The sequence below is a fragment of the Mobula hypostoma genome, chromosome 30 (assembly GCF_963921235.1).
Source record: "Mobula hypostoma chromosome 30, sMobHyp1.1, whole genome shotgun sequence".
NCBI classification, from domain to species: domain Eukaryota; kingdom Metazoa; phylum Chordata; class Chondrichthyes; order Myliobatiformes; family Myliobatidae; genus Mobula; species Mobula hypostoma.
This window is the reverse complement of record NC_086126.1, coordinates 3,691,438-3,717,241: the sequence shown is the minus strand read 5'-3', so window position 1 is coordinate 3,717,241 and position 25,804 is coordinate 3,691,438. Positions and strand designations below refer to the sequence as shown.

Here is a 25,804-nt window from a genome sequence, read left to right as displayed (position 1 = left end):
CGCCCCATCCGCAGTGCGCGGGATTTCCCGGCAGCTCACTGTTCTAATTCCAATCCCACCCACCCCCATCCCGACGTGTCGATCCACGGCCCCCTTCAGGAGCAACACCCAGGGTAACCCCCCAACCTGTCGGCGTGAAGATCGATTTCTCCGACCTCCAGTAACTTTCCCCCCTTCCCCCTTCCCTCTTCTTCAATTCCTCCTCTCTCCTATTCCCCTCGCCTGCAAACCGCCCCCCTCTGGTCCCTCCCACTTTCTTACTTCATTTCCCCCCCCTCCGCTCACCTGTCCTCTCCTCACCTGGCCTCACCTTCGAGCTCGCCCTTCCCTTACCCCACCTTCCTCTGGCATCTCCCCCCTCAGCTGGGTGTCCCATCCCGCCGCCGTGCGCCGACCCACCGCCACCTGTGACTCGACGGGCCAGTTCGTGCACGGCACTGGAGCTGTGCATGTGTGTGTGATTCCAGAGGGTCGAGCGAGCGGTGAACTATCTGTGCCTGGGTTACCGGCCGACGAGGAGGAGGTGTCGTGACCGCCCCGCGCAGACTGAGGTCCCCTTGGCGAGGTTGGCGGGCCGACGCCAGCTCACCATGAGACACAGGAGCAGAATCTGGCCGCTCGGCCCGGCGAGTCTGCTCCGCCATTCCGTCATGGCTGGTTAATTATCCCTTTCAGTGCCTCTCCTGTCCTCTCCCCGTAACATTTGACACCCGGACTAATCAAGAACCATTCAAGCTCCGCTTTAAATCTGCCCAATGACTAGACCTCCACGGCCATCTGTGGCAATGAATCCCGGAGATTCACCACCCTCTGGCTAAAGAAATTCCTCCTCATCTCTGTTCTCAATGGATGTCCCTCTATTCTGAGGCTGTGTCCTCTGGTCCTAGACTCCCCCACTATAGGAAACATCCTCTCCACATCCACTCTATCTGTGTCCTCTGGTCCTAGACTCCCCCACTATAGGAAACATCCTCTCCACATCCACTCTATCTGTGCCCTCTGGTCCTAGACTCCCCCACGATAGGAAACATCCTCTCCACGTCCACTCTATCTGTGTTCTCTGGTCCTAGACTCCCCCACTATAGGAAACGTCCTCTCCACATCCACTCTATCTGTGCCTTCTGGTCCTAGACTCCCCAACTATAGGAAACATCCTCTCCACATCCACTCTATCTGTGTCCTCTGGTCCTAGACTCCCCCACTATAGGAAACATCCTCTCCACATCCACTCTATCTGTGTCCTCTGGTCCTAGACTCCCCCCGCTATAGAGAACATCCTCTCCACATCCACTCTATCTGTGTCCTCTGGTCCTAGACTCTCCCACTATATGAAACATCCTCTCCACATCCACTCTATCTGTGTCCTCTGGTCCTAGACTCCCCCACTACAGGAAACATCCTCTCCACCTATCACCTCCCAGTGTCTCACTTCATCCCCCTACCCGACACCTTTGTATTCTGGCATCTTCCCCCTTCCTTTCCAGGACTGATGAAGAGCCTCAGCCCGAAGCAGCGACAGTTTATTCCTCTCCATAGATCCTCCAGCATTTTGTGGGTGTTGCTCTGGACTTCCAACATATGTAATCTTTGTGTGTCCATGTCCGGTTCAAATGCTGTTAATATAGACACCTCATTTACCCTTTCCTCTGAGGGGTGGGGTGGGTGGGGAGGGAGTGACAGGAACATTCCCCACATTTTACAGTACCTCGGTGCGTTCACTAGGAGCATTGGTCCCCCTGTGTTCTGGACCCAGGTGGGGTTAGATGAGACTGGGACAAGTTCAAGGTTATTTCACCCCACCCCCAGCAAGCCTAGCCTTTTAACAATGACCAATTAACTCCTGTTTGGACTGTGTGGGAGGAAACCAGAGCACCCGGAACCACTCGCTCTCCTCCGCATTTGCCTCGATGTTTCAATCTAACTGGACTCTTCAATCGTCTCGCACTGGGTCAGACGTGAAGGGCCAGCAAACCTTTCCAAACAGGAGAAAGTCTGCAGACGCAGGGAGGGAGGGAGGAGAAGATGGTGGCGCGACGCAGCGCGCGCGTCCGTTCCGAATGATATCGTATGTGTAACGAGGGGTGCCGTGCACAATCCTGATTTGATGGAGACGGATGTGAGAAGCACAGTGGAACACCTGGAGAAACTTATGAAATGCCTGCTTCGCTACCGCTGCTACTGTGCGATCGAGAATCTCTGGAGGGAAGGCCCCAAATCCTCGGCTTTGCCTATTGCCTGTTGCCAGGGCCGGGGTCGAAGCGCTTAGTGCTCGGTGTCGGAGAGCTGGTTGGAGGCTCGGAGTTTTCGGACGGACTCGGAGTCGGACTGTGGTCGGATGCTTCCAGGGTGCTGCATCGGCAAGTTTGCGGCGCTGGAGGTTCACCGTCTGCGTGAGATGATGGGACTTTCGAGAGACTTTGAGACTTCTTACCGTGCCCACGATCTGTTCTTTATCAAATTACAGTATTGCTTTGCACTGTTGTAGCGATATGTTATAATTATGTGTTTTTTGTCAGTTTTTCAGTCTTGGTTTGTCTTGTGTTTCTGTGATATCATTCTGGAGGAACATTGTATCATTTCTTAATGCATGCATTACTAAATGACAATAAAAGAGAACTGAGTGTCCTCATAATCTAATCTTAAAAAAAAGTCCAAGCAACACACACACACACACAAAAATGTTGCAGGAACTCAGCAGGCCAGGCAGCATCTTTGGAAAAGAGTAAACAGTGAACATTTCGGGCCGAGACCCTTCAGGACTGGGGGGGTGGGGGAGTTGGAACAGAAGCCAAGAGTAAGGAGGAGGAAGACGTACAGGGTGGCAGGTGATCGGTGAAACCAGGAGATCGGGAGGGGGGAGAGTAACGAGCTGGGAGGTTGATTGGTGAAAGAGATAAAGGGCTGGAAAAGGGGGAAGACTGATAGGAGAGGACAGAAGACCATGAAAGAAAGGGAAGCGGGAGGGCGGGGGAGCACCAGAGGGAGGTGATGAGCAGGTAAGGAGAAGGGGAAAGGGGGATGAGAAATGGTGAGGGTGGGGGCATTCAACAAGGTTCGAGGAGTCGATGCTCACGCCATCAGGTTGGAGGCTACCCGGATGGAATATAAGGTGTTGCTCCTCCAACCTGACTGAGTGTGGTCTCATCTCTGTCGGTTTCTCATTGACAAAACCCTTTCGAAAACCACACTTTCAAGATTCAAGATTGTTTCATGTCATTTCCAGTACACAGCTGTGGAGGAGAACAAAATGATTGTTACTCTGGATGCGATGCAGCTCAAAAATAAAACCCTCAAAAGGATAGGGACACAATAATAACTTGAAAAAAAACGATAAATATAAATATATAAGATAAGCTTACATTCACAGAAATTGATTGTAAGTACATAAAGTGACTCTGGGCACAGGAGTGTCTGTGCATAGGGTGACTCAGACAGGAAATGATAAAGTCGTGGTGGTTGGGGTATGAAAGGGTTGGGTTAGTGGGTGGAGGTGTTGATCAGCCCCAATGCTCAGGGAAAGGAACTGTTTTTGAGTCTGGTGGTCCTGGCATGGATGTTACGTGGCCTCCTACCCGATGGGAGTGGGACAGACCATCCGTGCACGGCACTCACAACACGCTGGAGGAACTCAGCAGGTCGGGCAGCATCCGTGGAAACGATCGGTCAACGTTTCGGGCCGGAACCCTTCTGCTGCTTTGAACCCCCCCCCCCCCACAACATCTGCAGAGTATCTTGTGCTTACGGTCCATGAGGAGGGTGGGTGGGATCCCCCATGATGTCACTGGCCCACTTTCCGGCACCCGTCCGCGCGCACGTCCTCGACGGCAGGTGGGCTGGCGCTGGCGATGCGTCGGGGCAGTTTTGACTGCCCGCGGTACAGCTGTCTCGTGCCGCAGAGCGGCTTCCGAACCGTGCGGTGATGCAGCTTTGTCGGGATGCTCTCCGTTGTGCTTCTGTAGAATGATGTGAGTGTGGATGTGCAAAGCCCAGCTCTCTTCAGCCTGCTCGGAAAGTAGAGGCGTTGGTGTTGGTGGTGAGCTGACTGTGTAAAACTTTTCTGTGAGTCTGTGTCTCAGTGCATTAACATTGAGTTTATTTCCTTCCTCTGCAGGCTCAGAGACATCACCGCACTTTAGAAATGAATATTGCCAAAGATGGTAAGTACAATCGTAAGATCCTTGCTTTTTTTCAAATATTTGTTAGAGCAGCGTAGTGGTGAGTTCAACGGTTTACAATCGGGTTCAATTCCCATCACTGTCGGTCAGGAATTCGTACATTCTTTCCCCAGTGCCCGGGTTTCCTCCGACAGTCCAAAGGCAGTTGTTACGTTAATTGGTCATTGTAAATTCTCCCGAGATTAGGGGTCAATAGCTTACTGGGTGTTTTCCATAGACCACCCAATAGTTATAGGGACATCGTGGAGCAGATAGTAAAGGCATCCATTAGTCTTGCGAGACCATCACTCTCCAGGGTGCAGGCCTGGGCAAGGTTGTATGGAAGACCAGCAGTTGCCCATGCTGCAAGTCTCCCCTCTCCACGACACCGATGTTTTCCAAGGGAAGGGCACTAGGACCCATACAGCTTGGCACCAGTGTCATCGCAGAGCAATGTGTGATTAAGTGCCTTGCTCAAGGACACAACACACGTTGCCTCGGCTGGGGCTCGAACTCTCGACCTTCAGGTCGCTAGTCCAATGCCTTAACCACTTGGCCACATGCCCACATGCTCGTGGAGCAGATAGGGAGACAGATTCTGGAAAGGTGTAATAATAACAGGGTTGTAGTGGTGGAGATTTTAATTTCCCAAATATTGATTGGCATCTCCCTAGAGCAAGGGGTTTAGATGGGGTGGAGTTAGATGGGATTCCTGACACAATATGTAGATAAGCCTACGAGAGGAGAGGCTGTATTTGATCCGGTATTGGGAAATGAACCTGGTCAGTGTCAGGTCTCTCAGTGGGAGGGCATTTTGGAGATAGTGATCATAATTCTATCTCCTTTACCATAGCATTGGAGAGGGATAGCAACAGAGAAGTTAGGAAAGCATTTGATTGTAGTCAGGGGAAATACGATGCTACCAGGAAAGAACTTGGAAGCATAAATTGGGAACAGATGTTCTCAGGGAAACATATGGAAGAAATGTGGCAAATGTTCAGGGGATATTTGCATGGCGTTCTGCATAGGTACATTCCAATGAGACAGGGAAAGGATGATAGGGTACAGGAACCATAGTGTACAAAAGGCTGTTGTTAATCTAGTCAAGAAGAAAGGAAAAGCTTACAAAAGGTTAAAAAAAAACTAGGTAATGATAGAGATCTAGAAGATTATAAGGTTAGCAGGAAGGAGCTTAAGAATGAAATTAGGAGAGCCCAAAGGCGCCATGAGAAGGCCTTGGTGAGCAGGATTAAAGAAAACCCCAAGGCATTCCACAAGTATGTGAAGAGCAAGAGGTTAAGACGTGAGAGAATAGGACCAATCAAGTGTGACAGTGGGAAAGTGTGTTTGGAACCGGAAGAGGTAGCAGAGGTACTTAATGAATACTTTGCTTCAGTATTCACTGCGGAAAAGGACCTTGGCGTTTGTAGGGGTGACTTACAGTGGATTGAAAAGCTTGAGCATTTAGACATTAAGAAAGAGGATGTGCTGGAGCTTTTGGAAACCATCAAGTTGGATAAGTCACCGGGACCGGACGAAATATACCACAAGCTACTGGGGGAGGCAAAGAAGGAGTTTGCTGAGCCTCGGGCAATGATATTTGCATCATCAATGGGGACAGGAGAGGTTCCAGAGGATTGGAGGGTTGCTGATGTTGTTCTCCTATTCAAGAATGGGAGTAGAGATAGCTCAGACAATTATAGACCAGTGAGTCTTACTTCAGTGGTTGGTAAGTTGGTGGAGAAGATCTTGAGAGGCAGGATTATGAACATTTGGAGAGACATAATATGATTAGGAATAGTCAGCATGGCTTTGTCGAAGGCAGGTCTGATTTAATTTTTTGAGGATGTGACTAAACACATTGATAAAGGAAGAGCAGTAGATGTAGTGTATATGGATTTTAGCAAGGCATTTGATAAGGTACCCCATGCGAGGCTTATTGAGAAAGTAAGGAGGCATGGGATCCAAGGGGACCTTGCTTTGTGGATCCAGAACTGGCTTGCCCACAGAAGGCAAAGAGTGGTTGTAGACGGGTCATATTCTGCATGGAGGTCGGTGACCAGTGGTGTGTCTCAGGGATCTGTTCTGGGACCCCTTCTGTTTGTGATTTTTATAAATTACCTGGATGAGGAAGTGGAGGGATGGGTGAGTAAATTTGCTGATGACACAAAGATTGGGGGTGTTGTGGATAGTGTGGAGGGCTGTCAGAGGTTACAGCGGGACATTGATAGGATGCAAAACTGGGCTGAGAAGTGGCAGATGGAGTTCAACCCAGATAAGTGTGAGGTGGTTCATTTTGGTAGGTCAAATATGATGGCAGAATATCGTATTAATGGTAAGACTCTTGGCAGTGTTGAGGATCAGAGGGATCTTGAGGTCCGAGTCCATAGGACACTCAAAGCAGCTGCGCAGGTTGACTCTGTGGTTAAGAAGGCATACGGTGCGTTGGCCTTCATCAACCGTGGGATTGAATTTCAGAGCTGAGAGGTAATGTTGCAGCTATATAGGACCCTGGTCAGACCCCACTTGGAGTACTGTGCTCAGTTCTGGTCGCCTCACTACAGGAAGGATGTGGAAACCATAGAAAGGGTGCGGAGGAGATTTACAAGGATGTTGCCTGGATTGGGGAACATGCCTTTTGAAAACAGATTGAGTGAACTTGGCCTTTTCTCAATGGAGCGACGGAGGATGAGAGGTGAGCTGATAGAGATGTCTAAGATGATGAGAGGCACTGATCGTGTGGATAGTCAGAGGCTTTTTCCCCAGGGCTGAAATGGCTAGCACGAAAGGGCACAGTTTTAAGGTGCTTGGAAGTGGGTACAGAGGAGATGTCAGGGCTAAGATTTTTTACTCAGAGAGTGGTGAGTGTGTGGAATGGGCTGCCAGCGATGGTGGTGGAGGCGGATATGATAGGGTCTTTTAAGAGGCTCCTGGACAGGTACACGGAGCTGAGAAAATTAGAGGGCTACGGGTAACTCTAGGTAATTTCTGAAGTAAGGACATGTGCGGCACAGCATTGTGGGCCGAAGGGCCTGTATTGTGCTGTAGGGTTTCTCTGTGTGTAGGCTGGGGTTAAATCAGGGGATTGCTGGGTAGCACGGCTCGAAGGGCCGAAGGGCCTGTATTGTGCTGTAGGGTTTCTCTGTGTGTAGGCTGGGGTTAAATCAGGGGATTGCTGGGTAGCACGGCTCGAAGGGCCGAAGGGCCTGTATTGTGCTGTAGGGTTTCTCTGTGTGTAGGCTGGGGTTAAATCAGGGGATTGCTGGGTAGCACGGCTCGAAGGGCCGAAGGGCCTGTATTGTGCTGTAGGGTTTCTCTGTGTGTAGGCTGGGGTTAAATCAGGGGATTGCTGGGTAGCACGGCTCGAAGGGCTGAAGGGCCTGTATTGTGCTGTAGGGTTTCTCTGTGTGTAGGCTGGGGTTAAATCAGGGGATTGCTGGGTAGCACGGCTCGAAGGGCCGAAGGGCCTGTATTGTGCTGTAGGGTTTCTCTGTGTGTAGGCTGGGGTTAAATCAGGGGATTGCTGGGTAGCACGGCTCGAAGGGCCGAAGGGCCTGTTCCGCACCGTATCTCAATAAATAAATAAACAACAACAGCAAAACAAGCCCCTTTCTTGCCGCCCACGAACACGGACAGTCCTCCAACTCCATGACGGGTCTCCACTGTCCCGTCACCGGGCTTCAGCCATCGGGCTTTGACTTTCAGACGTCCGATCGACCCAGGGGCTCCGGTCTTTGGTGTCAGGCCCTGGACCGACCGACGACAAACCGGGCCTGCTGCCCTCTTGCCTCCTCCTGTCCCGGGACAGCCCCACACCCATGGATGTGCTCTGTCACCCCTCTTCATGGGGCAGGCCTTCGAGCAGAGGCCCGGTCTGCGAGCGTCTTCCATCGCCTGAGCCCGTCGCTGGGCTTGGAGCGCGGAGTGCAGGCCTGACCTGTAGTTCCTCCTCATCGCTGTCCCTAAACAGTAACCTGATCTCCAACTCCCCTCTCTGCCCCCAAAACCCAAAATCTCAGGTTATTAATAAAGTTGAGTTTAATGTCGTCTGCACAGGTGCAATGAAAAGCCTACTTACAGCAGCCTCACAGGCACAGAGCATCAGATAAACAGCGGAAGGATGTAATGTTGTGGCTTTATAAGGCACTAGTGAGGCCTCACTTGGGATATGGTGAGCAGTTTTGGGCCCCTTATCTAAGAAAGGATGTGTTGACATTGGAGAGGGTTCAAAGGAAGTTCACGAAAATGATTCCGGGTCTGGACGGCTTGTCGGATGAGGAGCGTTTGATGGCTCTGGGTCTGTACTCGCTGGAGTTCAGAAGAACGAGAGGTGACCTCGTTGAAACCTATCGAACGTTGAAAGGCCTCGAAAGAGTGCGCTTCCGATCAGGGGGGTGTCCAAGACCAGAGGGCACAGCCTCAGAGTAGAAGGACGTCTAGTTAGAAGGGGGATGAGGAGGAATTTCTTCAGCCAGAGGGTGGTGAATCTGTGGAACGTGTTGCCGCGGGCGGCTGTGGAGGCCAAGTCATTGGCAGACATCCCACCTCTCCCGGAAGTTCCGGGAATCTCCCGCACATGAATAGTGGCTCCCTGATGCCCGCAAATTATATACAATATCACAGAAATCAATTTTTTTGAGAGTGAGCGAGCAAGAGAAAGCAAGAGAGCATCAGAGAGACCACGAGAGAGCGCGAGAGAGAGAGCGTGCGAGAGAGAGAGAGCGCGAGAGAGAGAGCGTGCGAGAGAGAGAGCGCGAGAGAGAGAGCGCGCGAGAGAGAGAGCGCGAGAGTGCGAGAGAGAGAGCGTGAGAGAGAGAGAACGCGAGAGAGAGAGAACGCGAGAGAGAGAGCGTGCGAGAGAGAGAGAACACGAGAGCGAGAGAGAGAGAGCGCGCGAGAGAGAGAGCGCGCGAGAGAGAGAGAGAGCGCGCGAGAGAGAGAGCGCGAGAGAGAGAGCGCGAGAGAGAGAGCGCGCGAGAGAGAGAGAGCGCGAGAGAGAGAGAGAGAGAGCGTGCGAGAGAGAGAGAGAGCGCGAGAGAGAGAGAGAGAGCGTGCGAGAGAGAGAGAGAGCGCGAGAGAGAGAGCGTGCGAGAGAGAGAGAGCGCGAGAGCGCGAGAGAGAGAGCATGCGAGAGAGAGAGAGCGCGAGAGCGCGAGAGAGAGAGCGTGAGAGAGAGAGAGCGCGAGAGAGAGAGAGCACGCGAGAGCGCGAGAGAGAGCGTGCGAGAGAGAGAGAGAGCGCGAGAGCACGAGAGAGAGCATGAGAGCGCGAGAGAGAGAGAGAGAGCGTGCGAGAGAGAGAGCGTGAGAGCGCGAGAGAGAGAGAGAGCGCGAGAGAGAGAGAGCGCGAGAGCGCGAGAGAGAGAGCGTGAGAGAGAGAGAGAACGCGAATACGCGTCATGGCAGAGTGTTCCAAAAAAGTATAAAACGTACGTCACCCCAGACTACACTAAAGTGTACCCCTGTCTAATAGGGGTCAAAAATAATGACAGTGTTGCTCGCTGCACTGTTTGCAACAGTGACTTTTCTATTTTAAGACTGTAAAAGACGTGTTGAGGTGAGTTTAACAGGTGTCATTCGTTCATTAGCATAGCTAACGTTATTTAAACTAGCTGCCCGCTGCTAAGGAGCTACTCTATTGCAGACATCCCACCTCTCCCAGAAGTCTCCCGCAAATTGATGGTGCTGCCTCCCTGAAATGAGTTTTTGCTGGGTGGGATGTCTGCATTGGGTAGATTCAAGGCGGAGGCTGATAGATTCTTGATTAGTCAGGGCATGAAGGGGTACGGGGAGAGGCAGGAGATTGGGGCTGAGAGGGAAAATGGATCAGCCGTGATTAAATGGCGGAACAGATTTGATGGGCCAAATGGCCTAATTCTGCTCTGACATCTTATGGTCTCATTCATAAGAAAAAAAAAACAGAAATGCAAATGATGCACACTTTTTACAAGGTTGAACATACTTACAACAGAAAAAAGTCACGGTCCATTTTAGTGCATAGCAAATGGCAGCCATACTTTAGCCTACTCTGACATGGTAGCATAGCGGTTGGTGTGATGCTGTTACAACCCGGAGTTCAATTCTCATCGCTGCCTGCGAGGAGTTTGTACGTTCTCCCCGAGACTGCGTGGGTTTCCTCCGGGTGCTCTGGTTTCCTCCCAAACACGGGAAATTGGTCACTGTAAATTGTCCTGGTTAAATAGGTTGGTTCCTCAGTGTCCCGAATGTATTTGCCTCTACCACTCTCTGTGTAAAACACTTACCACAGACATCCCCACCCCCATACTTTCTTCCAATCACCTTAAAATTAACCCCTCTCATATTAGCCGTTTCCACCCTGGGAAACAGTCTGGCTGTCCACTCGATCTGTGCCTCTTACCATCTTGTATTCCTCTGTTAGTCACCTCTCATTGTCCTTCCAAGGAGAAAAACCCCAGCTCGCTCAACCTCTCCTCACAAGACATGTGGTTGAGTGAACTTGGCCTTTTCTCCTTGGAGCGACGGAGGATGAGAGGTGACCTGATAGAGGTGTATAAGATGATGAGAGGCATTGATCGTGTGGATAGTCAGAGGCTTTTCCCCAGGGCTGAAATGGCTAACACGAGAGGGCACAGTTTTAAGGTGCTTGGAAGCAGGTACAGAGGAGATGTCAGAGGTAAGTTTTTTTACGCAGAGAGTGGTGAGTGCGTGGAATGGGCTGCTGGCGATGGTGGTGGAGGGGGAAATGATAGGGTCTTTTAAGAGACTCCTGGATAGGCACATGGAGCTCAGAAAAATAGAGGGTTATGGGTAAACCTAGTAATTTCTAAAGTAAGTACATGTTCGGCACAGCATTGTGGGCCAAAGGGCCTGTATTGTGCTGTAGGTTTCCTGTGTTTACATGCTCTCTAATCCAGGCAGCATCCTGGTAAATCTGCTCTGCACCCTCTCTAAGGCTTTCACATCCTTCCTGTAATGAGGGGACCAGGACTGGACTCAATATTCCAAGTGTGGGTCTCGGCAGGAAATCGTCAAACCTTTATTCCCCTCCGCAGAAGCTGCTTGAGCTGCTGAGCTCGTCCAGCATTTTGTGTGTGCTCAGAAACAGATCGAATGTCACTGTACGTCGTGACATTTGTCCCTCCAGGCTCCTGCACCCCCTCCCTGATGGTAGCAATGAGAAGGGGGCACAACTTGGGCGATGGGCGTCCTTAATGGTGGACGGTGCCTCTTTGAGGCGTTGCCTTTTGAAGAGATATTCAGTACCGGGGAGGCTAGTGCCCTTGATGGAGCCGGCTGAGTTTTCAACCCTCTGTAGCTTTTCCCGATCCTCTCCGTGCCAGACGGTGATGCAGCCAGTTAGGATGCTGTCCATGGTGCATCAGTAGCAATGTGTGAGTGTCCTTAGAAGATCTCCTCAAGCTCTAAATGAAATACAACCACTGTCGTGCCTTCTTTGTAGCTGCGTCGACGTTCGTCGAGCACCTCCATAAGTGGAACTTCCTGGTGGCCGAGCATTTTAATTCCCATTCCCATTCCTGTCCCAACACGTTGGTCCACGGCCTCCTCTTGTGCCAAAATGAGGCCACACTCAGGTTGGAAGATTCTGTCTGGGTAGCCGCCAACCTGATGGTTTGAATTTTGATTTCCCCTTCTGGTAATTTTTTTCCCCTTCCCCCTCTCTTCTTCTATTCCCCACTCTGGCCTTTTACCTCTTCTCACCTGCCTTATCTCTTCCCTCTGGTGCCCCTCCTCCTTCCCTTTTTCCTATGGTCCACTCTCTTCTCCTATCAAATTCCTTCCTCTCCGGCCCTTGACCTTTCCCACCCACCTGGCTTCACCTCTCACCTTCCAGCTGTCCTCCTTGGCCTCTCCCCCACCCTTTCATTCTGGTATCTTCCTCTTCCGTTTCAGTCCTGAAGAAGCATCTCAGTCCGAGACCACAAGACATAGGCGCAAAATTAGGAGCCTGCTCCGCCGTTCTATCATGGCTGATCCTGGATCCCACTCACCCCCATAGACCTGTCTTCTCAGCCACGGTTGTCTACCTCTGCCATTTGAGAACAACTTCTTCTGTTGGACCCATCAATCCTGCTTCTTGCAAACTATTCCTAGAAACTTCAGCCATCTCTGCAATGTCATCATTCCCGCCACTATTCTCCCCCAATCCACCAGAGCAAGCTCCTCTTTCATGCTTCTGTAATTCCCTTTATTTCATTGCGATACTAATTCATCTGACTTGTGCTCCTCCCTCTCAAACGGCAGTATGAATTCAATCATATTATGATTACTGCCTCCTAAGGGTTCCTTAAGCTCCCTAATAAAATCTGGATTATTACACAACACCCATTCTAAAATTGTCTTTCCCCTTGTAGACTCGAGCACAAGCAGCTCTAAAAAGCCATCTCATAGGCATTCAACAAATTCCCTCTCTTGTAACCCAACACCAACCTGATTTTCCCAATCCCCTTGCATATTGAAGACCCCCATTACAATTGTGACGTTACCCTTAGTACGTGCCGTTTCCAGCTCCCCCTGCAACCTCAACCCCACATCTTGGATGAGACCTATATTTGATTTCCATAATATTTTTTTAACCTCCACCCACAAAGATTCAGTTTTCTAGACCAGACTTGCCGAGACATCTCCCCTGATGACATCGAAACGTCGGTTAAAGTCAACACCTGAACCGGCTAGAAACCCGAGGAGTTTATTCGTCATATACGCCAGGAAAGCGTTAGATCCCCTTGTCAGTAATTAGGAGCATAGTAAACTTGAGCAACACACAGAAGACACTGGAGGAACTCAGCAGGTCAGGCAGCATCTACGGAGATGAATAAACAGTCGACTTTTCAAGGAGTTACAGGGACGTAGTTACCTCAGGGCTACAAGAGATAGATAAATGGGTGACTGTCAAGAGAGGAAGGGGAAAACATCAGATAGTGGAGAGTACCCCTGTGGCCGTCCCCCTCAATAATAAGTACTCCATTTTGAGTGCATTTGGGGTGGGTGGGACCTACCTTCAGGAAGCAACAGCAGCCGTGCCTCTGCCACAAATTCACCACCCTTTGGAAAAAGAAATTTCTCCGCACCTCCTTTTTAAATGACGCCCCTCTATCCTGAGGCTATGTCCTCTTGTCCTAGACTCTCCCACCATGGGAAACATCCTTTTCACATTTAGCATGTCTAGGCATTTCAACATTCGAAAGGCTTCAATGATATTCCCCCGACCCCCACCCTTCTCAATGCCTGTGAGTACAGACCCAGAGCCATTAAACGTTCCTCGTACGATAACGCTTTCATTCCTGGAATCATCCTTGTGAACCTCCTCTGGACCCTCTCCAATGCCAGCATTTTTTCTTAGATGAGGAACCCAAAACTGTTCACAATACTCAAGGTGAGGCCTCACCGGTGCCTTATAAACCCTCAGCATCACATCCCTGCTCTCGAAATGAATGCTAACATTGCATTTGCCTTCCTCACCGCGGACTCTACCTGCAAGTTAACCTTCAGGATGTTCTGCACAAGGACTCCCAAGTCCCTTTGCATCTCAGATTTTTGGGCCTTCTCCCCGTTTAGAAAATAGTCTGCATTTCCCAACATTGTATTTCATTTTCTACCGTCTCGGCCATTCTCCTAATCTGTCTAAATCCTTCCGCAGCCTACCTGTTTCCTCAACATTACCTGCCCCTCCACCAATCTCCATATCATCTGCGAACTTGGCAACAAAACCATCTATTTCATCATCCAAATCATTTATATACAGCATAAAGAGAAGTGGTCCCAACACCGACCCCTGTGGAACACCACTGGTCACTGACAGCCAACCAGAAAAGGATCCTTTTATTCCCACTCGCTACCTCCTACCAATCAGCCAATGCTCAAACCATGCCAGTAGCTTTCCTGTAATACCGTGGGCTCTTAACTTGGTAAGCAGCCTCACGTGTGGCACCTTGTCAAAAGCCTTCTGAAAATCAAATATACAACATCCACTGCATCCCCTTTATCTATCCGAATTGTAATTTCCTCAAAGAATTCCAACAGATTTGTCAGGCAAGATTTTCCCTTAAGGAAACCATGCTGACTTTGTCCGACCTTGTCCTGTGTCACCAAGTACTCCACAACCTCATCCTTAACAATTGACCCCAACATCTTTCCAGCCACTGAGGTCAGGCTAACTGGTCTATAATTTCCTTTCTGCTGCCTTCCTCCTTTCTAAAGAGTGGAGTGACATTTACAATTTTCCAGTCCTTTGGCACCATGACAGAGCCCAATGATTTTTTGAAAGATCCTTACTAATGCCTCCACAATCTCTTACACTACCTCTTTCAGAACCCTCGGGTGCAGTTCATCTGGTCTGGCTGATTTAAGTACCTTTAGGAATTTCAGCTTTTTAAGCACCTTCTCCCTTGTAATAGTAACTGCACTCACTTCTCTTCCTTCACACCCTTCAACATCTGGCACACTGCTAGTGTCTTCCACAGTGAAGACTGATGCAAAGTACCATCTACCATGGTTTCATCTCCTTCTCCCCCATTATTATTAGCTTTTAAAAGCTAACATTACCTTCACCTTCCCTTGTCAGCCACGGTTGAACTATTTTGCCATTTGAGTATTTATTTGTTTTTGGACTACATCTACCCTGCACCTTCCTCATTTTTCCCAGAAACTCGTGCCATTGCTGCTCTGCTGTCATCCCATTACCAGCATCTCCTTCCAATTTACTTTGGCTAACCCCTCTCTCATACCACTGTAATTTCCTTTATTCTGCTAAAATACTGCTACGTCAGCCTTTACTTTCTCCCTATCCAATTTCAATCATTTTGTGATAATTGTCTCCTAAGTGTTCTTTTACCTTTAGCTCCCTAATTATCTCTGGTTCATTACATAACACCCAATCCAGTATAGCTGACCCCTAGTAGGCTCAATGATGACAAACTGCTCTAAAAAGCCATCTCGTAGGTATTCAACTAACTCATTCTCTCGAGATCCATTGCCAACCTGATTTTCCCAATCTCTCATGACTATCATAACATTGCCCTTTTGACTCGCCTTTTCTATTTCCTGTTGTAATCTGTGGCCCACATCCCAGCTACTGTTGGGAGACCTGTGTATGATTGCCATCAGGGTCCTTTTACCCTTGCAGTTTCTTAACTCAACCCACATGGATTCAACATCTTCCGATCCTATGTCATAGTCGTAGTCATACATTACTGATCCCGAGGGAAATTTGGTTTTGTTACAGTTGCACCAACCAAGAACAGAGTATAAATATAGCAATATATAACCATAAATAATTAAATAATAATATGAACATATAGAACATATTTCTACTGATTTGATGCCATGGATTTGTGCCTTGGAAGCTTTCCAGGGTCGCAGGCCTGGGCAAGGTTGTATGGAGGACCGGCAGTTGCCCATACTGCAGGGCATTAGGACCCATACAGCTTGGCACCAGTGTCGTCACAGAGCAATGTGTGGTTAAGTGCCTTGCTCAAGGACACAACATGCTGCCTCAGCTGAGGCTCGAACTAGCGACCTTCAGATCACTAGACCGATGCCTTAACCACTTGGCCACGTGCCAACACACCATCTGTAACAGTGCAACAAGATCATCTACCTTATTTCTTCTACTCTGTGCATTGAGATATAACACTTTGATTGCTGTATTTGCTACCCCTTTTTGATTCTGCGTCCCTCATTCACTGATTCTCACCCTGCTGGCTACAATTATGTCCTATCATCTGCCTGCCTTTCCTGACAATCTGACTGCATGCTATCTTTGCTTTTTTACCATCCGTCCTATCTGAGTCCCTTCACTCTGGTACCCACCCACCCCCCGCCAAATTAGATTAAACTCTCCCCAGCAGCTCAAGACTATTGGTCCCCCTGGGTTCAGGTGCAATCCATCACTTTTGTGCATGTCATAACTCCCCCAGAAGAGATCCCGATGATCCAAGAATCTGAAGCCCTGCCCTCTGCACCAGCTTCTCAGTCACGCATTAATCTGCCAGATTATCCTGTCTCGACCCTCACTGGCGTGTGGCACAGGCGGCAATCTAGAAATTACTATTCTGTAGGTCCTGCTTCTCAGCTTTCTACCTAGCTCTCTGAATTCTCTCTTCAGGCCCTCTTTGCTTTTCCTTCCTATGTCATTGGTACCAATATGCACCAAGACATCTGGCTGCTCTCCCTCCCTCCCCAAAATGTTGTGGACGTGATCCAAGACATCCCTGACCCTGGCAACATACCATCCAGGTGTCCCATGCACATCCACAGAACCTCCTCTCTATTCCCCTCACTCACTATCGAGTCCCCTGTCACTACCATTCCCTTCTTCTCTCTCTTTCCCTTCCGCACCACGGACCCATGCTCGGTGCCTGGAACCCTGGGGGCCATCCCCCACAACAGTGTCCAAAGCGGTGTGTTTATTATTGAGGGGAATGGCCACAGGGGTGCTCTGCACTAACTACCCATTCACACTTCCATTCCTCCTGACGGTCACCCAGCTACTCGCCTCCTGCAACTTCGGGGCGGCTATTTCCCTGTAACTCTGACCGATGATCTCCTCGCTCTCCCGTACAAGTCGGAGGTCATCCAGCTGCTGCTCCAGATCCCTGACACGGTCTTCAAGAAGCTGCAGCCGGACGCACTTCAGGCTGATGTAGATCCCCGGGAGGCTCTGGATCTCTCAGGACTCCAACAGCCGGCACGAAGAACACACAATGGCTACTTACCACACTGTGCATGGTAAGAGAGGGGAAAAAAAAGGGGAACCGTAACAGAAACTTGCCCAGAACCAGTGCTTCTTTCGAGCCAAAGCCTGACCCTTCTACTCTCACCACTGGCCTACCCCCAACAGCGGCCGCCCTGCTTGTCCCTTCTGTACTTCTAAGCGTGTGTGCGTGTGTCACCAACCTGCGAGAAACCTCGTCGCTGTGGCCTGCTCCTGCCGCCGACTGGGCAGCCGGAATGAGCTCCTTTGATAGACTCTAGGTTTCTTTTGGCGGGGGGCAGTGCTTGCATGGTCGGGGGGGGAAGGGGATGGTTGATTCTTATGCTGCTGCTCGTGCGACGGGAGGGGGGAAGGGGTCGGGGTTCTGATGTTTCTGTCGTTCATTCTATTGTGTTTCTTGTTTCGTGGGTGTCTGTGAAGAGTAAGAATTTCACGTTGTTTACTGCAGAGGTCCCCAACCTTTTTTGCACTGCGGACCGGTTTAATATCGACAATATTCTTGCGGACCGACCGGCGGCTGGGTGTTCAAGTAGGGTTAAACTCACCTCAGCATGTCTTTTAGGGTTGCCAACTTTCTCACTCCCAAATAAGGGACGAAAGTAGCAGTCAAATCCCGGGACACTTTACCCCAGGAAACACTACCGTGACCATGAAGCCTTGTGCGGGCAGCTGTGTGCGCATGCGTGACTTGCGCGTAGACGTGCGGATTTGTGTACGTGCTGATTTTTTTTTGTCCACAAATGGGTTTTGGCTTAATCTACGGAGGCGGGAGGAGAAGATGGCAGCGCACCGCACGTGCGCAGCTCTCCGGTGAAAATGATATCATATCCGTTAAATAGGGGCCGTGGACAATTCTGATTTGATGGAGAATGGACGTGAAAGCACAGAGGAACATCTGGAGAAATTTCTGAAACGCCCGTTCGCTGCTGTCATTACTGTGTGATCGTGAATCTTTCAGAGGCTAGGCCTCAGAATCCCCGGCCTTGCCTGCTTTTGATGACCGAGAAGGAGGTTGAATCGTTCGGACAGAGATGGCGCTCAGTACTCGGTGTCGGAGAGCTGATCAGAGCTCGAAGTTTCCGGATGACTCCGAGTCAGACTGTGGTCGGGTATGGCAGGGAGAGTTTTTCTTCCTTCTCCCGTCTGCGTGAGATGTGGGACATTTGAGAGACTTTGAACTTTTACTGTGCTCACGGACTTCTTCATCAAGTTATGGTATTGTTACACTGTTTGTAACTATATGTTATAATCATGTGGTTTTGTCAGTTTTTTCAGTCTTGGTTTGTCCTGTGTTTTGTGATATCACACCGGAGGAAATAATGTATCATTTCTTAATGCATGCATTACTAAATGACAATAAAAGAGGATTACGTGTCTTCATAATCATAAGCTTCCTGACTATGCTGTACATACATTATTTCTACTTTATATAGGCTGTGTATTCATCATATCATTCCTGCTTTCACTATATGTTAGTGTTATTTTCTGTTTTATGTGTTATTTGGTATGATTTGGTAGGTTATTTTTTTGGGTCTGGGAACGCTCAAAATTTTTTCCCATATAAATTAATGGTAATTGGTTCTTCGCTTTACACCATTTCGGCACGAAAGGTTTCACAGGAACGCTCTACCTTAGCGGGGGAAATACGGGACAAGGGCGATCCCGTATGGGACAAACCAATTTAGCCCAATATACGGGATGTCCCGGCAAATACGGGACAGTTGGCAACCCTATGTTCAAGTTCAACAGTGCGTGACCGGGAATGAGGGAAAGGTGCAGCTGAGTCATATCGTTTCCTCACGGCCCGGTAGCACTTCCTCTGCGGCCCAGTACCGGTCAGCGGCCCGGTGGTTGGGGACCGCTGGTATACTGTATATATTCTCTGATGTTTCTATCATTCATCCTATTGGGTTTCTTGTTTTCTGGGTGTCTGTGAAGAGTAAGAATTTCAGGTTGTATACTGTATACATTCTGTGATATTAAGTCGAACCATTTTAAGGGAATTGTGTGTTTATCCATAGGCTGCCCTGTTCCCTTTGGATCGCGGAGTGACACGGAACGCTGGCTGACCAAACGCTCGCCGCTGGCAGGTGAGTGGGAGATCACGTACTCTGCTGCCTCCTGTCTGAGGTTGGCGTGTGACCTGGGAATTGGCTGAAAGAGGCCATTCAGTCCTTTGAATCCCTGCTGGCTCCCTGTGCGACAGTTCCAGCCCCTCGTCCCTGCACTCTACTAGAATTCTGGAATGGAAGCCCATAGGACGCAGGAGTACAATCAGGCCACTCGGCCCATTAGGTCTGCTGCACCATTCCATCACGGCTGATGGACCCTGTGCCTGGTGACGTGGGACTTCAGGCTTCTGTACCTCCAGCCCCATGGGAGCTGTGAGAAGATGGCATGGCCAGGACGGTGGGGATCTTTGTTGATGGATGTCGCCCTCCAGAGGCAGCGCCTGTTATAGGTTTTACCGTCGGTTGGGAGCGACGTGCCCGTGACATATTGTCCCGAGTCCTCTACTCTCTGGCAGCTCCTCGTGAGACTGAGACGCACGAGCAGAAACGGCCCATCGAGTCTGCTCCACCATTTGATCACGGCTGATTTATTAACTCTCTCAACCCCATTCTGCTGCCTTCTCCACATAAACTTTGACACCCTTGTTAAGCAAGAATCTGTCAGCCTCTGCTGTAAGTGTACCCATTGACTTGGCCTCCACAGCAATGAATTCCACAGATTCACCACCCTCTGGCTAAAGACCTCTCCCCTCTATTTTGTGGCTGGATCCTCTGGACCTAGTCTCCCCCACTATAGGAAACATCCTCTCCACATCCATTCTATCTGTGTCCTCTGGTCCTAGACTCCCCCCCACTATAGGAAACATCCTCTCCACATCCACTCTATCTGTGTCCTCTGGTCCTAGACTCCCTCACGATAGGAAACATCCTCTCCACATCCACTCTATCTGTGTCCTCTGGTCCTAGACTCCCCCACTATAGGAAACATCCTCTCCACACCCACTCTATCTGTGTCCTCTGGACCTAGACTCTCCCACTATAGGAAACATCCTCTCCACATCCACTCTATCTGTGTCCTCTGGTCCTAGACTCCCCCACTATAGGAAACATCCTCTCCACATCTACTCTATCTGTGTCCTCTGGTCCTAGACTCCCCCCACTATAGGAAACATCCTCTCCACATCCACTCTATCTGTGTCCTCTGGTCCTAGACTCCCCCCACTATCGGAAACATCCTGTCCACATCCACTCTATCTGTGTCCTCTGGTCCTAGACTCCCTCACGATAGGAAGCATCCTCTCCACATCCACTCTATCTGTGTCCTCTGGTCCCAGACTCCCCCACTATAGGAAACATCCTCTCCACATCCACTCTATCTGTGTCCTCTGGTCCCAGACTCCCCCACTATAGGAAACATCCTCTCCACGTCCACTCTATCTGTGTCCTCTGGTCCTAGACTCCCCCACTATAGGAAACATCCTCTCCACATCCACTCTATCTGTGTCCTCTGGTCCTAGACTCCCCCACTATAGGAAACACCCTCTCCACATCCACTCCATCTGTGTCCTCTGGTCCTAGACTCCCCTGCTATAGGAAACATCCTCTCCACATCCACTCTATCTGTGTCCTCTGGTCCTAGACTCCCCCACTATAGGAAACATCCTCTCCACATCTATTCTATCTGTGTCCTCTGGTCCTAGACTCCCCCTACTATAGGAAACATCCTCTCCACATCCACTCTATCTGTGTCCTCTGGTCCTAGACTCCCCCCCCACTATAGGAAACATCCTCTCCACATCCACTCTATCTGTGTCCTCTGGTCCTAGACTCCCTCACGATAGGAAACATCCTCTCCACATCCACTCTCTCTGTGTCCTCTGGTCCTAGACTCCCCCACTATAGGAAACATCCTCTCCACATCTACTCTATCTGTGTCCTCTGGTCCTAGACTCCCCCCACTATAGGAAACATCCTCTCCACATCCACTCTATCTGTGTCCTCTGGTCCTAGACTCCCCCCACTATAGGAAACATCCTCTCCACATCCACTCTATCTGTGTCCTCTGGTCCTAGACTCCCCCCACTATCGGAAACATCCTGTCCACATCCACTCTATCTGTGTCCTCTGGTCCTAGACTCCCCCACTATAGGAAACATCCTCTCCACATCCACTCTATCTGTGTCCTCTGGTCCTAGACTCCCTCACGATAGGAAACATCCTCTCCACATCTACTCTGTCTGTGTCCTCTGGTCCTAGACTCCCCCACTATGGCAAACATCCTCTCCACATCCACTCTATCTGTGTCCTCTGGTCCTAGACTCCCCCACTATAGGAAACATCCTCTCCACATCCACTCTATCTGTGTCCTCTGGTCCTAGACTCCCTCACGATAGGAAACATCCTCTCCACATCTACTCTGTCTGTGTCCTCTGGTCCTAGACTCCCCCACTATAGGAAACATCCTCTCCACATCCACTCAATTTCAACATTCGTTAAGTTTCAGTGAGACAACCCACCTTCATTCTTCTAAATTCCAGCGAGTACAGACCCAGAGCCATCAAATGCTCTTCACACGTTAAGCCTTTCAACACTGGAATCATTTTCATGAACCTCCTTTCAACACTTTCCAGTTTCTTAGATAAGGGGCCCAAAACTGCCCACGATACTCCAAGTGAGGCCTCACCAGAGCCTTGTAAAGCCTCAGCATTACATCCTTGCTCTTGTGTTCAAGCCCTCTTGAAACGAACACTAACATTAAGGATGAGTGGCAAACTTCACTGTACAGTTCGTTGAAAGTGGAGACACTGTTAGAGAGAGTGGCGAAGAAGGCATTGGGCACTTCTGCTTTGATCGGTCGGGGCACTGAGCGGGATGTCATGTTACACCTGTCCAAAGCATCGGTGAGACAGCACTTAGAGTACTGTGCCCACCTGTAGGAAGGACGTGATTGAGTTGGAGAACGTGCAGAAAAGATTCACGAGGACGTAACCACGACCTGAGGTCGTTATTTGTTGCTGTTTATTGATATTGGTGTCTGCGCACGGTTTGTTGCCTCCTGCACTCCGGTTGGTCTCTCATCGGTCCCGTCTACGGTTACTGTTCCGTCGGTTTGCTGGGTACACCCGCGGGAAAGTGAATCCCTGTGGTCAGGGCGGCGGTGAATGCTGGTGGCTGGGCTTGGGGTGTTTGACGTCGCGGGGTTCGCCCAGCTTGGCGACTAGCTTGCAGGCATTTCTTCGCCGGTTGGTGCGACACCCTCAGTCCGCAGTCGTCGGTGTCTCTGTCTGGGGGAGATCATGGTGTCCTTGGGGGCTTTGATGTTGCTTGGCCGGGGGAGAGAGCTGATGCTCTTTGCTGTAATAAGTGGGGGAAGGGAGAGGGTTGATGCTTTGCTGCTGTTTGTGCGAGGGAGGGGGAGAGGATCTTTGGGGCTCTAATGTTTTTCTGTCTCTCACTCTTCGGGGATTTTCTGTCTGTTTGGTGGATGTCTGTGAAGAGTATGAATTTCATGTTATAACCACATAACCATATATCAATTACAGCACGGAAACAGGCCATCTCGGCCCTTCTAGTCCATGCTGAACTCTTACTCTCACCTAGTCCCACCGACCTGCACTCAGCCCATAACCCTCCATTCCTTTCCTGTCCATATAGCTATCCAATTTAACTTTAAATGACAACATCGAACCTGCCTCAACCACTTCTGCTGGAAGCTCGTTCCACACAACCACCACTCTCTGAGTAAAGAAGTTCCCCCTCATGTTACCCCTAAACTTTTGCCCCCTAACTCTCAACTCATGTCCTCTTGTTTGAATCTCAATGGAAAAAGCCTATCCACGTCAACTCTATCTATCTCCCTTATAATTTTAAATACCTGTATTAAGTCCCCTCTCAACCTTCTACGCTCCGAAGAATAAAGACCCAACTTGTTCAACCTTTCTAACTTAGGTGCTGAAATCCAGGTAACATTCTGGTAAAACTTCTCTGTACTCTCTCTATTTTGTTGACATCTTTCCTATAATTTGATGACCAGAACTATACACAATACTCCAAATTTGGCCTTACCAATGCCTTGTACAATTTCAACATTACGTTCCAACTCCTATACTCAATGCTCTGGTTTATAAAGGCCAGCATACCAAAAGCTTTCTTCACCACCCTATCCACATGAGATTCCACCTTCAGGGAACTATGCACCATTATTCCTAGATCCCTCTGTTCTACTGCATTCTTCAATGTTGTATAATGTCTACATTCTCCGGCATTAAATGGAACTGTTGAGGGATTGTGGTTATATCAGCCCCCTTTTGGTTACCTCGGTTAACTGGGGGGGGGGGCTATATAAATGCCAGCACTCCCAGAGAGAAACACCAGGAACTGTGTACTGCGGATGCCACCTCGATGGGTGATGAAACGTCTACCAGCTAATTGCCACGCTCAGCGAACTCCGTACAAATCTCGGGGCTGTATAAGGTGACGTGCATGTACTTCGATAACAAAACTTACTTTGAACTTTGAAGCCCGAAGGAGAGACTGGACAGGATGGGACTGTTTCTCATGGGGCGATGGAGGCCGCGGGAGGGCGGGGGGTGACGTTATCGAGGTTTATAAAATCACAGGGGGTGTAGCAAAGGTGGACGGTCATGGTCTTTACCCCAGGGTAGAGGAGTCCAGAACTAGAGGCCGGTGGTTTAAGGTGAGAGGAGAGATTCACAAAGGATCTGGGGGCAACTTTTTCACCCAGACGGTGGTGACTGTATCTTGTGAGCTGCTAGACGAGGTGGTGGGGCGAGTACAGTTACAAAGTTTAACGTCCATTTGGATAGATACATGGACGGGAAAGGTTTAGGCGATTAAAGGCTAAGTAGAGGCAAGACTCACAAGGCCACAGTGCAGCCTTCCCCAAGAGCCACGGGGCGCCAATGCAGATTTCCACAGTGTAGCCTTCCCCAGGGCCCACGGGGCCATAATGTACCCTTCCCCAAGAGCCACGGGGCGCCAATGCAGATTTCCACAACGTAGCCTTCCCCAGGGTCCACGGGGCGCCAATGCAGATTTCCACAACGTAGCCTTCCCCAGGGTCCACGGAGTGCCAATGCAGATTTCCACAATGTAGTCTTCCCCAGGGTCCTCAGGGCGCCAATGCAAATTTCCACAACGTAGCCTTCCCCAGGGTCCACGGGGCCATAATGTAGCCTTCCCAAAGACCCATGGGGCGCCAACGCAGATTTCCACAATGTAGCCATCCCCAGGGCCCATGGGGCCATAATGTAGCCTTCCCCAAGGTGCACAGGGCCATAATGCAGCCTTCTACAAGCCCACAAGGTAACTAGCTATTTGCTGGGTCAGGATAAGATGCTCCTAACAAGCTCTCTCTACCTCCCTGTCTGTCTGTCTGTCTGTCTGTCTCTCTCTCCCTCCCTCCCTCCTTCCCTATCTCTCTCTCTCCGCCTCTCTGTCTCCCTCCTCTCTCCCTCGCCCCGCTCCCTCTTGCTCTCATTACCACAGTCTCTCTCTCTCCCTCCTTCCCTCTCTCTCTCTCCCTCTCTCTCTCTTTCTCTCCCCGCTCCCCCTCTCCCTCTCTACACACCATCCTTACACATCTGGGGAAGAGGGTGCTGAGGTGAGAATGCTGCTCTTGGATTACAATTCAGCACTCAACACCATAATTCCCTCCAGGCTCGACATGAAGCTCGGAGACCACGGCCTTCACCCTGCCTTGTCCAGCTGGATCCTGGACTTCCTGTCAGATCGCCGGCCGATGCTAAGAGTGGGCTCCCTCACCCCTGCCCCTCTGACTCTCAACACAGGAGCCCCTCAGGGCTGCGTACTGAGTCCCCTCCTTTGCTCCCTGTATACCCATGACTGTATCGCCATCCACAGCTCCAATCTGCTAAGTAAATTTGCTGACGATGCTACACTGATTGGCCTGATCTCAAATAATAATGAGGCAGCCTACAAGAGAGGAAGTCTTTGAGTGATGTCAAGAAAACAACCTCTCCCTCAATGTTGCAAAAACAAAGGAGTTGGTTGTGGACGACAGGAGGAATGGAGACAGGCTAACCCCTATTGACATCAATGGGTCTGGGGTTGAAGAGGATGAACAGCTTTAAGTTCCTCGGTATCCACATCACCGAGGACCTCACGTGGTCTGTATCTACCGGCTGTGAGGTGGAAAAAGCACAACAGTGCCTCTTTCACCTCAGACGGTTGAAGAAGTTTGGTATGGGCCCCCAAATCCTAAGAACTTTCTACAGGGGCACAATTGAGAACATCCTGACTGGCTGCATTACTGCCTGGTATGGGAACTGTACTTCCCTTAATCGCAGGACCCTGCAGAGAGTGGTGCGGACAGCCCAGCACATCTGCAGTTGTGAACTTCCCACTATTCAGGACGTTTACAATGACAGGTGTGTAAAAAGGGTCTGAAGGATCATTGGGGACCCGAGTCACCCCAACCACAAACTGTTCCAGCTGCTACCATCCGGGAAACGGTACCACAGCATAAAAGCCAGGACCAACAGGCTCCGGGACAGCTTCTTCCACCAGGCCATCAGACTGATTAATTCATGCTGATACAACTGTATTTCTATGTTATATTGACTATCCTGTTGTATATAACATTTATTATAAATTACTATAAACTGCACATTGCACATTTAGATGGAGACGGAGAGGTAACGTGAAGATTTTTACTCCTCATGTATATGAAGGCTGTAAGTAATAAAGTCAATTCAATTCAATTCTCCCTCTCCCGGTCTCTCCCTATCTCTCTTCCCCTCCCGCTCTCCCCGTCTCCCCGTCTCTCCGTCTCTCCCTGTCTGTGTCACCCCTGGGAACAAGAACAAGATCAATAAAAGCAGGATCTCCCAGTGGCCACACATTTTAATTCCACATCCTCCACATCCCATTCCCATTCTGACA

General features: G+C 49.9%; 1 protein-coding gene across 4 annotated transcripts in view; it reads left to right on the top strand.

Annotated features, from left to right (window-relative positions):
• Positions 1-25,804, top strand: part of rcor2 (REST corepressor 2) — a 111,894-nt gene that overhangs the window by 22,887 nt on the left and 63,203 nt on the right. For 2 of the 4 annotated variants that reach the window (XM_063036479.1, XM_063036478.1), the window contains exons 2-3: positions 4,112-4,157; positions 18,890-18,958. In XM_063036479.1, coding sequence (XP_062892549.1) covers positions 4,139-4,157; positions 18,890-18,958 — 88 coding nt within the window. In that variant the 5' untranslated portion in view covers positions 4,112-4,138. Of the gene's footprint in view, positions 1-4,111; positions 4,158-16,760; positions 16,883-18,889; positions 18,959-25,804 lie in introns of those variants that run through there. The other 2 variants (XM_063036482.1, XM_063036476.1) reach the window with 2 other exon arrangements.